The 12,333-nt window shown below is 36.0% G+C and overlaps 1 protein-coding gene across 1 annotated transcript in view; it reads right to left on the bottom strand.

Annotated features, from left to right (window-relative positions):
* DNAAF4 (dynein axonemal assembly factor 4) overlaps window positions 1-12,333 on the bottom strand; it is a 92,416-nt gene that overhangs the window by 3,307 nt on the left and 76,776 nt on the right. Inside the window, exons 11-13 of the mRNA XM_064570448.1 lie at window positions 5,990-6,143; window positions 4,878-4,983; window positions 3,093-3,221 (exon numbers count right to left, since the gene is read on the bottom strand). Coding sequence (XP_064426518.1) covers window positions 3,112-3,221; window positions 4,878-4,983; window positions 5,990-6,143 — 370 coding nt within the window. The 3' untranslated portion in view covers window positions 3,093-3,111. The remainder of the gene's footprint in view (window positions 1-3,092; window positions 3,222-4,877; window positions 4,984-5,989; window positions 6,144-12,333) is intronic.

Raw genomic sequence — 12,333 nt, 5'->3', positions numbered from 1 at the left:
GTCAGTTAAGTATCCAACTCTTGGTTTCAGCTCAGGGTCATGAGATAGAGCCGCGTGTCAGGCTCAGCACTCAGTGCTTATCCCTCCCCCTCTGCTCCTCCCCTCACTCACTCACTCTCTCTCTCTTAAATAAATAAATAAATAAATCTTAAAAAAATCTTTTGCCCTTTTTTGCCACATGGATGAGGCTCACTGGAAAGTACTTGGCTTGCCAGTGACCAGTGGTCTCTCCTTCAACAAACCCTAAACAGGTTCCTCTAAGCCACTTTGTCAACTGGGCCTGATCCTTGGGCCTTGCCCTTAAGAGCTCAGTTGTTAGCAAGAATACTGCTAAGTTGGTTTAGCCAGAATCCCCAACATCAGTTTTGATCACTCTCAATATCGGACCAAATTCCTCATGCCCCACAATCTCCCAGATGATACCCAGTCAACTTGGCCTGCTTTCAGCAAGAATCCTGTTAGGTCAGTTTAGCCAGAATCTCTCTACCACTGATGTTTCCTCTTAATAATTTTCCATCCACTGACAACCCCAATCCCCACCCCCAACTTGCTCCTTACCTATAAATCACCACTTGTTCATTGTCCATGCTATATTAGGAACTGACCCCAGTTCTATACAGGGGTCTCTTTTCCTATACTGCAATAGTTCCCAAGTGAAATCTGTTTTTACTACTCTAACTACTGTCTAGCTCTAGTTTTCCTTTACTCTAGGAAACCAGGACAGGATATGTTTAAATAAACATATGTGTTTACTTTCCATTTAGCTCTTAGATAGCATTTATCTACTAGGAGTAATATTTTTACTTCTGTCAGTAAAGAGCTAAAATGTATAAAAGAAAAATTATACCAAACCTGGTCTGGGACAAACCATTTTTGCTTGATGTAACACACAAACCTCTTTCTGGGAGGAAAGAAATGAGCATTCCTCATAAAATGCTTAAGCACTTTAATGAGCTAAAGACAGGTTCTGTGAAACTAGTTACCCATCTACTCTAGCTGACTCTCAAGTGACTATCAGTCAAAGGGCAAGTGGAATAATAGAAAATATTCTTTTTTTAAATTAAGTCTAACAATAATTATTCCTATAAAGCATCCACTACAAAAATGGGCTAGTCATGATCTTTCCTTGGTAATCAATATTTTGATATAGTTTGATATTTATTCATAGCCAAATTTGTCAAAAAGTTGTCTTTATTAATAAATAGGTATACTGTGTATTTATGTATGGTAATCACACAGTAGTGGGAGATTAAAGATCCGATCAGTTTATTTCTGTAACAGCTACACTTAGCTTATTATCCACTTGGTATCTTGAAATTAATTTCAATCAAATAATTGACACTGTAAAAAAAACTAAGGGACTACCATAAGAATTGTTTTCTTATCTTTTATTCATGGGCCTTAATAATAATTAGCACTATTATTTGGGAGGTGTGTTTTCATCATAAAGGAGATGGGAGTGTTGTATCAATATTTCAACTCTATCACTACTTCAATTTAAGACAAAAAGTCCCTTGCAAACAATAGGAGATTGCTCAAAAGAGGTCAAGTATTTCATGAATACAAATTTGTCATATTAATAAATAACTAGTTAAGACTATCCCTTCTTTCCTCTAAGGATAGATCTTTCGCCCTTAGGGCAGCTATTGGGCCCAGTCTTTTGGGGAGGTGGTAAGTGGAGGATGGTAATAGGAAGAACCTGAAGAAGCACTAGGTTGGTTAACATATTTTGAATATCAAACTGGTATTTGACATACAATGAGACCCATCTTTATTTTGGTAACATTTATTTTTTAAAAAATAAAAACAAACAAACCATAAGAAAAAGCAATCCTGCCTTATTAGAAAGTCTAATAACTGGACAAAGCTGCTATGTAAGTTATCTAAGGTTGCTTTATAAAAGTAAGTCTCAAGATTGCTGAACGAGGATACCCTTACACATTCAAAAAAAGTATTGTGCTAAAAAAAAGAAGAGGAATGAAGCTGTTTTATGGTCCATTTGAATGACATCAGATGACCAAATACTGTAAAAACTTATTCCTAAAAATTGTGTTTTGTTTTTCTAAAAATCCTCTAAATATAATGAGACAATTGTGATGACTACTACATACAAAAGGGAAGCTGTACTGTTTTTGTTTAATGCTCGCATCATCACTGTGGTACAACACAAACGGTGTACAATCCAATGCCAGTATCATAATATTCTGTGTTGACGTTTCACCCTGTGCTGTCTTTTTCCTGTTATACTTGAAGGTACTAGAAAACTTACCTTCACCAGATAGTATGAAATATGATCATGCTTTGGGGAACACTACATATAGTTAAAGTCAAAAATAAGGTTTCCTAAACAGGGTGCCTGGGTGGCTCAGTTGGTTGAGTGTCTGCCTTCCGTTCAGGTCATGATCCTAGGGTTCTAGGATCAAGTCCTGAGTTGGGCCCCCTGCTCAGCAGGGAGTCTGTTTATCCCTCTCCCTTTGCCCTTCCTCCCTGCTGCTCGTGCTCTCTCTCTCACTCTCTCAAATAAATGAATAAGATCTTTTTTTTTTTTAAGGGGTTTTCCAAACAGTTGTTTTGCTAGGTTGAACTGGTCTACCCTCCCACAACAGGATGGAGAAGTAAAGGTTTTGTGCATTGAATACTAAGTGAACATCAGTACTGGTTATACTAAGGTCAACCATTCAATTAAGCAGTACATTTAATTTTAAAAATTATAAACATGGTCTTTTATTTTCAAATTTTACCTTGTCAGAAATGAATTAGTAATGTCCTAGTACTCATCACACCAAGAAATATTTTGTTGGTTTTAAGGGCAAGCTGAATTCAGTAACAGCAACAACAACAACAAAATATATATGTAATTAATCCATGTATTGAAGAAGCTAAGAATTAAATAATTCTTAATTTGATTTACTTATTCAGAAACCATTCAAATCAAACATTTCATTTTTCTATAGATTTATAATGTTTTGCCCTCTACAAAACTAAAGAACGAAAAAGAAAGTGATTCTGCACAATCAGCCATAATATTTACCAAGATTCCTAATGCCTCCGGTTATTTTTTGAAAAACTTAAAACAATACCTAGTACAATACCTAGTTGCTTCAGCAGTCATTAAGATTTTAGTTCTGTTCCTTGAATTATCTTCCGAATCTTCTCAGCATCATTTTGTACGATTTTATTGGATGGATCAATCTTAAGCGCAGCTTCATAATCCTGTAGGCCTGTATTTACATAGCAATGATGGTCGATAAAATTAATATTTTATAAATACTTGTGTTATCTAGATGATTTTTTTAAATAAAAATAACCACTAAGAATGTGGTTCAGGACAAGCATCAGGTTTTAAATCAGATTCTCATTTTCACACACGTATCTCTATGTAGTATTTCTAAAAGACTGCAGAAAATTTTCAGTGATTTCAGGAATAATTATACTCATTACATTCAGGATTCAGTAAGAAGCAGTTTTGGGGTTTGTTTGTTTTTTAAAGATTTTAAATGTATTTAATCTCTACACCCAATGTGGGTCTCCAACTCATGATCCCAAGAGTTGAGCCGCCATCCAAGCACTCCAGAAGCAGTTATTTTAAATTCAATATACAGCTTAAACTCATTAAAGCATGAACAGACTCAATAAAACACATAGAAAAAGGACATTTTTATTACCTCAATGAGAAAGTAATAAATGGAATCTTATTTAGAAACTCTAGATTTAAAAAAAGAATTTTGGTAGATTCAATCCATTAGTGGTTTTTTCTATGGTTGTCATATCTACAGAATTCCTTTGAGGAAAATTGGTTTAAAAGGAAAGCATTGTGGACTGTTTGTTAAGTACACATAAATGAGTCTAAGTTTTCACCAAAATAAGTAATGGGAAAATTTCTTTGAGAGTAAGGAAACTTGACTTCTAAGTGCTACTGATTTGCCATGCCACTTGAGGTAAATCACTTAACTTCTCCAAACCTCCATTTTCTCATCTTTAAAATGAAGAGTACTTTTAGCTCAAAAAGTCTATGATGCTACAATTTCTAAGGAATGCTTTAAAATGTTTCATTCCTGTCTTGATAACTTTTGTCATCATGAAGCTGGATAAGAGACTAAAAATAAAGGGTGGGGCCATAAATCTAATTTGGATGCTTTGGTTAGAAAAATCTCCTAAAAAATGTCAGAAACAATTTTAAAAATGAAGTCAGAAATAATAAAACCTTATAGACAAGCCCATTCCCTGGTAAGGCATCATCAAGGAGTATGCCTCTAGGCCTTGAATAAAGGAAAGTTGGTCCTCTGGGTAAGGAGGTGTGGGAAGGTGTGGGAAGAAGAGCATTAAAGATAAAATACTACTACAAAAATTTTGCCTTTTGGAGCAACATGAGTAACTGCAAAAAGTCCCTAAATACGTTAAAAATGAAAAGCAATAAAAAATAAATGTGTGGCTTCTATACACATGAAGCTGAAACAAAACTTAGTACAGTCTCTCAAACATAAGCAATGATCATACACTGTGGTAGATCACTTGTTTCTGAGCTTGTGTGTGTGTCTGTCTGTATGACCAAAGCAGTTCATTTTAAATTTCCATCATATCTTAAGTGACTCATTTATATCCTTGATCACACATCTTTCCATAGAAAAGTTGTCTGGATACTACAGCATTTTCCTACACCTAAATGTGTTGTTCACATCTTGTCTTAACTGCCTTCCACAACAATAAATTTTTTAAATACTTCAAAATCATTTTTTGTCAGATAAATTACAAAGAATATATTAAATGCTAAAAATATAAAACAGTGGAGTCCTAAAAAGTTATGATCTTAAATAATCCCAATGATACTTTTTTCAGAGCCTAACTTAGAACTTAAAACATTTCTATTAATTTCTTACCTTCTATGTATAATTCTAGTTGACAGAATGCAGTCCCACGTCGTATATATGCCTTCATTCTTCCATTAGCATTATCTGCAACAGGTGGTGTCAATAACTCTAGTGCCTTACAAAATAAGGGAAAGACAATTTCCTAATTTAAACTTGAGCAAAAACATGATAAAAATCTTAACTTTAAAATAAGCCTCAAGCCTCACCCACCAAAATTTTTGACTTAACTGGCACAGAAATTTATCAAATACTTATATTTGTGTTGAACAATTTAAGGATTTGTTCAATTGTTCCTATACAAGATTCATACCCTTTCTCCCAAAGTGATGATTTGGTTTATCATTTGAAACCTCTACAGCTTTATCTTTATTAGCAGGAATGATTAAACAACATTGGAGGTCTTTATATTCAAATTAGGTTATCCCATTCATTCATTCAATAAATATTTGTGCCCAGAATTGTGCTAGTAGAAGGAAAACTGGATCATAAAAATACTGTCAGATCTTTTAATAGCTTAATGAGATCAAAGCATGAGGATCTGGTTATTTCCTTCATATTTTCACAATCTCAAGGAGCCACATAAGAGATTTGCATATGATTTTCCCCTAAAACAGATTTTTCTGACATGGAAAAAAGAGAAAAAACTAGAAGTTTTTTAAGATAGTTTTAAGATAATGACATGACATTAATAATAAAATTAGGATATACTAGGTTACTCTGAAAATTGGGAAATTATAGAGCTATCCTTCTACTAGGCAAGTGGTAGTGATAATAAGAAAAAAACAAGTTTTCTTCCTTCAACCTTTCATTAAGTCTGCAAAACTTTAATAAGATAAAGGGTAAGCACAAACTGACAAGCATTTATTAATTTCCTTGTGAACTTCAACTGATATACCAAGGCAATATAGTGCCTTGAAGTCTCAAAAAAAAATACCAGTTTCTTGTCAATTCAAAAAAATCTTTTTTTCAGTAAAAAAACATAACTAACAAGATGACTCTTAAAATCCTTGCATCTCAATTACATAAACTTAAAAAAAAAAAGATTAAGGGCAACATTTAAACCAATAAATAAGAGGATAACAACTTTAAAACACCATATATAAATAAATAGAATTATATACCTTAGAAGAATCTTCAATGGCCTTGTGTAAGTTTTTTAGTTTTAGGTGGCAAGCAGCCCGATTCAAATACAATAGTGGAATCTTGTTATTTAGTCTTATGGCTAAATTGTATGCATTAATAGCTGCCAAGTAGTTTTCTTTTGCAAACAATTTGCTAATAAGACAAAAAGAGAAAAGGAAAACAATGTAATACTGAAATAGAAACACAGAAATAATATCTAATGATATTTGGCAGAGGAGATGACTTACCTCCTTTTCTATTCCCTGTACAATGGACTTCGTTCCAAGGCTACACCAGCTTCACCTTTCCTCCATATACATCAGCATGTAATCTGAATGTGACTGACTTCAACCCCACCTCCAAGGGTACCCATCTGTAGTTTAAACCAGTAAGCATATTTCCACCCTCTTGACTACAATGAATGAATTGGGAGAGGCTTATGACCTAAATTGGTCTATTCAGAATGAGGCCTATGACTTTGTTTCCAAAGTTAGAGAATGAAAAATTGGGAAAACTCCTCTTGCTAGATACAAATGAAGAAAGCACACAGCCCAAACTATTAGTGACCATGTTTAACACCATGGGAACAGCCAGCACTAGAATAAAGCTGATACTATGGAATTATGAAAAAAATAAAAAGGCAGACAGAAACCGAGTCCTTAGTGATACAGTTAAGCTGCTATATCAAGCTTACCTGAAATGCAACATACCTTTAGCTTTTTAGTTATATAAGCCAACAAATTGCTTTTAACATACAGCCAGTTTGGGGCGCCTGGGTGGCTCAGTCGTTAAGCGTCTGCCTTCGGCTCAGGTCATGATCCCAGTCCTGGGATCGAGTCCCACATTGGGCTCCCTGCTCTGCGGGAAGCCTGCTTCTCCCTCTCCCACTCCCCCTGCTTGTGTTCCTGCTCTCGCTATCTCTCTCTCTGTCAAATTAATAAATAAAATCTTTAAAAAAAACAAAACAAAACATACAGCCAGTTTAAACTGGGTTTTTTTGGTTACTTGCAAACAAAAGCATCTAATAGATCAAATCTTCCAAAATTCTCTTCAAATAGATGTACATAGTTAAAGGATTTAGTTAAAATGTCAAGTGTTTCTTTATTTTTATGTACAATTCTTAGAATTTTGAAAAATGCATAAACATAAGGAAAATAGAAAATACCAAATATAAGAAGTATCATAAAACACTTTGTATTTACTTCCAGTTGATTGTACTGCATACTGTATAGTTCTAGAACATGATGACATCAGAAGTAAAAGCACCCAGTAAATCATTAGTAAAAGGGAAGATGACACTACTGTGACATCTAACCTAAGCCTGACTCAAGTTTAAAATAACCCGCACAGGGCGCCTGGGTGGCTCAGTTGGTTAAGCGACTGCCTTAGGCTCAGGACATGATCCTGGAGTCCCGGGATCGAGTCCCACATCAGGCTCCCTGCTCAGCAGGGAGTCTGCTTCTCCCTCTGACCCTCCTCCCTCTCATGCTCTCTGTCTCTCATTCTCTCTCTCGCAAATAAATAAAATCTTAAAAAAAAAAAATTAAAATAAATAAATAAATAAAATAAAATAACCCGCACAAACTGGAAAAGCTAATTCTCTGGTAACAGTTTATGTTTCTGAAGTGCCTCATATCAGTTAGGACATTTCTGAATGCAAGTTACAGACAGAATCCCAATTCAAACTGGTTTAAACAAGTAAGGAAATAAATTATCTCACATTTAAAAAGTCCACATTTAAAAAATCCAGACCATGGAAAGCCTCCATGCCCAATGAAATCAGCAGCTTGAGGATGTTATCCTAAGGCCCAAGGTTCCTTTCATTTCTCCATTCTACTGCACTCAGCAGCTACTTCATCCTAGGGCTGCTTTTCCTCATGGGTGTAAGGTGGCTGCATAATTTCAGGTGCCACCTTCAAGCACAATATTCATTAGAAGAAAATGGGACAGTATCTTCTAGCATATGCTCCTTAAGGGCAAGAAAACTCCCCAGAAATCTCCCGGTTCACCTCCTTTCCCATCTCACTGACCAAAAGTACCTACCCTTAAAAAAATATTTTGTCTTAATAAAATCCCCAGTCTCTCTCCCCCCCACATCTCTCTCTCCCCACTTTTACTCCTTAGCACTACATATTGCTGTTTTGGAGCATTTAAAAAAAATTCAACAATATGATCATCTTTTTGTATTAAGAAATATGGAGATATACTATTTTTACAAAGTTTTTGTTGTTGTTGTTATTATTTTTACAAAGAAGTCTCTAATTTGTGCCAGGATTTCTGAAACCAGTCTCCTCCTACTGATGGACATTTAGAGGTTTTGTTTGCCACTACTTTGCTTTTATAAACAACATTACAATAAATATTTTTGTACATGTAGCTAAAAACAAAACACCACCACAAGTGTGTAATGAAAACAGCAGTGTAATGAAAACAACCCTGATTTGTTGAAGGCGATCAGAATTTATCCTGGGACTTGGGATAGGGTCCCCATCTAAGTCACAAGGGTAAGTGCTACACACCTAAACAAAATAGGGTCTCAGCCAGTAAGGATAAAGGGAGACCATACATTTCAGCCAGATAACAGATAATGTCTACCACAAGCCTTTTTTTTTTTTAATTGTGATAAAATATATGTAACAAAACTCACCATTTTTAACCATTTTTAAATGTATAGTTTAGTGGCATTAAGTACATTTACATTGTTGTGCAACCATCACCAATATCCATTTCCAGAACTTTTTCATCTTCTGAAACTGAAACTCTGTACCCATTAAACATTAACTTCCCATTCCCTCCTATCTTTGACAACCACCATTCTACTTTCTGTTCTATGAATTTGACTGCTCTAGATACCTCATAGAAGTGGAATCATACAGTGTTTTTCCTTTTGTAACTGGCTTATTTCACTTAGCATAATGTCCTCAAGGCGCATCCATGTTGCAGCATGTAACGACGGTTTCCTCCTTTTAAAGGATGAGTAATACTCTATTGTATGGATATACCACATTTTGTTCACCAAAATACCCATCAATGGGCACCTGGGTTGCTTTCACCTCCTGGCTATTGTGAATAATGCTCCCATGAACATGGGTGTACAAATACCTGTTTGTGTCCCTGCTTTCAATTCTTTTGTGTATATACCCTGAAGTGGGATTGCTGGATCATATGGTAATTCTATTTTTAATTTTTTTAGGAGCCTCCATACTGTGTACCATCTTACATTCCCACCAACAATGTTCAAGGGTTCTAACTGTTCCACATGCTCACCAACACTTGTTATTTCTGGGGTTTTTTTTATAACAGCCATTGTAATGTGTGTAAAGTAATATCCCATTGTGATTTTTATTTGCATTTTCTAAATGATTAGTGATATTCAACATCTTTTCATGTGCTTTTGCCATTTGTATATCTTCTTTGGAGAAATGTCTAAGTCCTTTGCCTACTTTCTATTTTTATTTATTTATTTTCTTTGCCTACTTTTTTAAAAGGTTGTTTTTTATTTATTTATATTTATATTTTTTTATTAAAGATTTTATTTATTTATTCATGAGAGACAGAGGGAGAGAGGCAGAGGCAGAGGGAGAAGCAGGCTCCCCGCAGAGCAGGGAGCCTGATGCGGGACTCGATCCCAGGACCCTGGGATCATGACCTGAGCCGAAGGCAGACGCTTAACCGACTGAGCCACCCAGGCGTCCCAAGGTTGTTTGTTTTTTAGCTGTTGAGTTGCAGAAGTTTTTGGGGTTTTCTTTAAGATTTATTTATTTATTTGAGGGAGGGGACAGAGAGAGACGGAGAGAGTAACCCATGCAGACTCCGCTGAGCACAGAGCTGACGGGGGGCTCGATCTCACAACACTGAGATGAGACCTGAGCTGAAACTAAGAGTGGAATGCTTAATGGACTACACCACCCAGGGGCCCCACAGAAGTTCTTTATATATAGTCTGGATATTAACCCTTTATCAGATATATGATTTGCAAATATTTTCTCCATTCCATAGGTTGTCTTTTCATTCTGTTAATAGTGTCTTTCATGCATAAAAGTTTCTAATTTTGATGCATTTCAATTAACCTATTTTTCTTTTGTTGCCTGTGCTTTAAAAAAATTTTTTTTTTATTTTTAGAGAGAGAAAGCATGTGAGCAGGGACAGGGGAAGGACAGAGGGAGAGGGAGAGAAAAAAATCTCAAGCATACTCCCTGCCGAGCACAGAGACCCACTCAAGGCTTGATCTCCTGACCCTGAGATCACAACCTGACCCAAAATCAAGAGTCAGACATTTAACCAACTGAGCCACCAGGCACCCTGATGCTTTTGATGTCACATCTAAGAAATACTGCCAAATCCTATGTCATGATGTACTCTGTGTTTTATTCTAAGAATTTCATAGTTTTAGCTCTTATGTTTAGGTCTTTGATATATTTTGAGTTAAATTTTATATAAGATGTTAAGTAAGGGTCCAACTTCATTCTTTTTTATATGAATTTCCAGTTTTCCCATCACCATGTATTAAAAAGACTATCCTTTCTACATTGAATAATTGTTGAAAATCATTTGATCATAGAAGGGAGGGCTATTTCTGGACTACCTATTCCACTGGTCTATATGTCTGTACAAATCTATATTAACATACACATTTGAAGAACAGCTCCATTTTGGGGGCACCTGGGTGGCTCAGTTGGTTAAGTGTCTGTCTCTTGATTTCAGCTCAGGTCAGGATCTCAGGGTTGTGGGATTGAGCCCACATCAGGCTCCACACTGGGCATGGAATCTGCTTCAGATTCTCTTTCCTCTCCCTCAGCCCCTCCTCCCTCTAAAAAAATTAAAAATCAAAAATTTACAAAATTTAAAAATGAAGAACAGTTCCATTTTTCATCTTTTTTTTTTTTTAAAGATTTTATTTATTTATTTGAGAGAGAGAATGAGAGACAGAGAGCATGAGAGGGAGGAGGGTCAGAGGGAGAAGCAGACTCCCTGCCGAGCAGGAAGCCCGATGCGGGACTCGATCCCGGGACTCCAGGATCATGACCTGAGCCGAAGGCAGTCGCTTAACCAACTGAGCCACCCAGGCGCCCCCCATTTTTCATCTTTAACATTAGTTTTACAATGTAACAGTTTTGTCAGAAAAATTCTCCCAGGTCCTAAGGGAAAAAGAGTTTACAATGAAAATTACTAAAAGAACCTCTGTAGAAGGCATAATAGCAAGAAATATGAAGTATTAAAATATTTTTAATGTTTACATGTACATATTAAATATAAATCCAAATTCTTTTAAGTTCGATGCTACTACAAACATCCAAAAATTTGCCTGATGGCTTTCAGAGTGATTTTGAACTAGGAAATAGCCAAATTTCAAAAGGAAAGGGGAAAAAAAATTAAACCTGTATCTAGAGGGCAGTAACCTTTGCACACCAAATTTAAATAGAGAAGTTAATAACCATGAAGTCTCCCCTAATGTTCCAAATAAGGCAATGTCAATGAAAAGAATTATGCAAAAGTACTCATTAATTCAACACATACTGGGTGCTTATTATACTGTATGTACAGTGAGAACAAAAGAGTCATGGACAATTGCAAACATTCCTGTCATTTTTATGATGACTGACTGGTGTGCCTTCATAAAGAAAGAAACATTCTGATTTGCAATGGCCAAAAGGGCCAAAGATTTTGTACAAGAGTTGAGTGTGGGAGAAGAAACCAGAGGCAGGACTGATAGGAAAGAAGCACTGTGGAGAGCAGTGAAGACAAGGGCAGGAGAAAGCTAGGAGAAATCAGAAGTAGTAGGGCTTAGCCACAGCAATAGGGGCAGGAGCAATACACGATTCCAACAGAAGACAGAATAGCTCTGTTGTGTGGTCAGTAAGAACTGTAAGAGCCACCTGCCCCTGAAAGGACTTTAAAAGTCCTTGTCTCTTTCAGCATCTCATAGAAAACATTCCTGGGTATCTCGAGAGCTTCTAAAGCTGAGTATCAGCATGCCTTAGTGAAGGCACGTCAAGCAGTACAATTTAGCACTCACAATGGAAATGAGAAGAGGAAACTACATACTAAACAAAATGACAAGTTAGGCCATAACAGGTACTGTATTGCAACAGAATATTATGGGCTATAAAATGCATACAAACAAGCAACTGAACAAAATGATAATTACCTCAAAGAAGTCATCTTGGAATATGGATTCTAAACTTCTTTAAGTCAGGCAAAAGGTAGCAGTATAAGAAAAGTGTCTTATCTCCAGAAACAGAGTTTTTAAAATGCAGCAGAGCAAGGCAGATTTGGCAAATCTGTCCTGAAAGTAGGCAGGTGCAAAGGGCTGTTGGGAGATGATTCTCCATGGGAATCTTAT

The sequence above is a fragment of the Mirounga angustirostris genome, unplaced genomic scaffold, assembly GCF_029215605.1.
Source record: "Mirounga angustirostris isolate CCGP_5_RB_7025 unplaced genomic scaffold, mMirAng1.0.hap1 SCAF_9, whole genome shotgun sequence".
In the NCBI taxonomy this organism is placed as follows: Eukaryota; Metazoa; Chordata; class Mammalia; order Carnivora; family Phocidae; genus Mirounga; species Mirounga angustirostris.
Note: the sequence above shows the minus strand (reverse complement) of the source record. Positions and strands in the feature narration are given on the sequence as shown.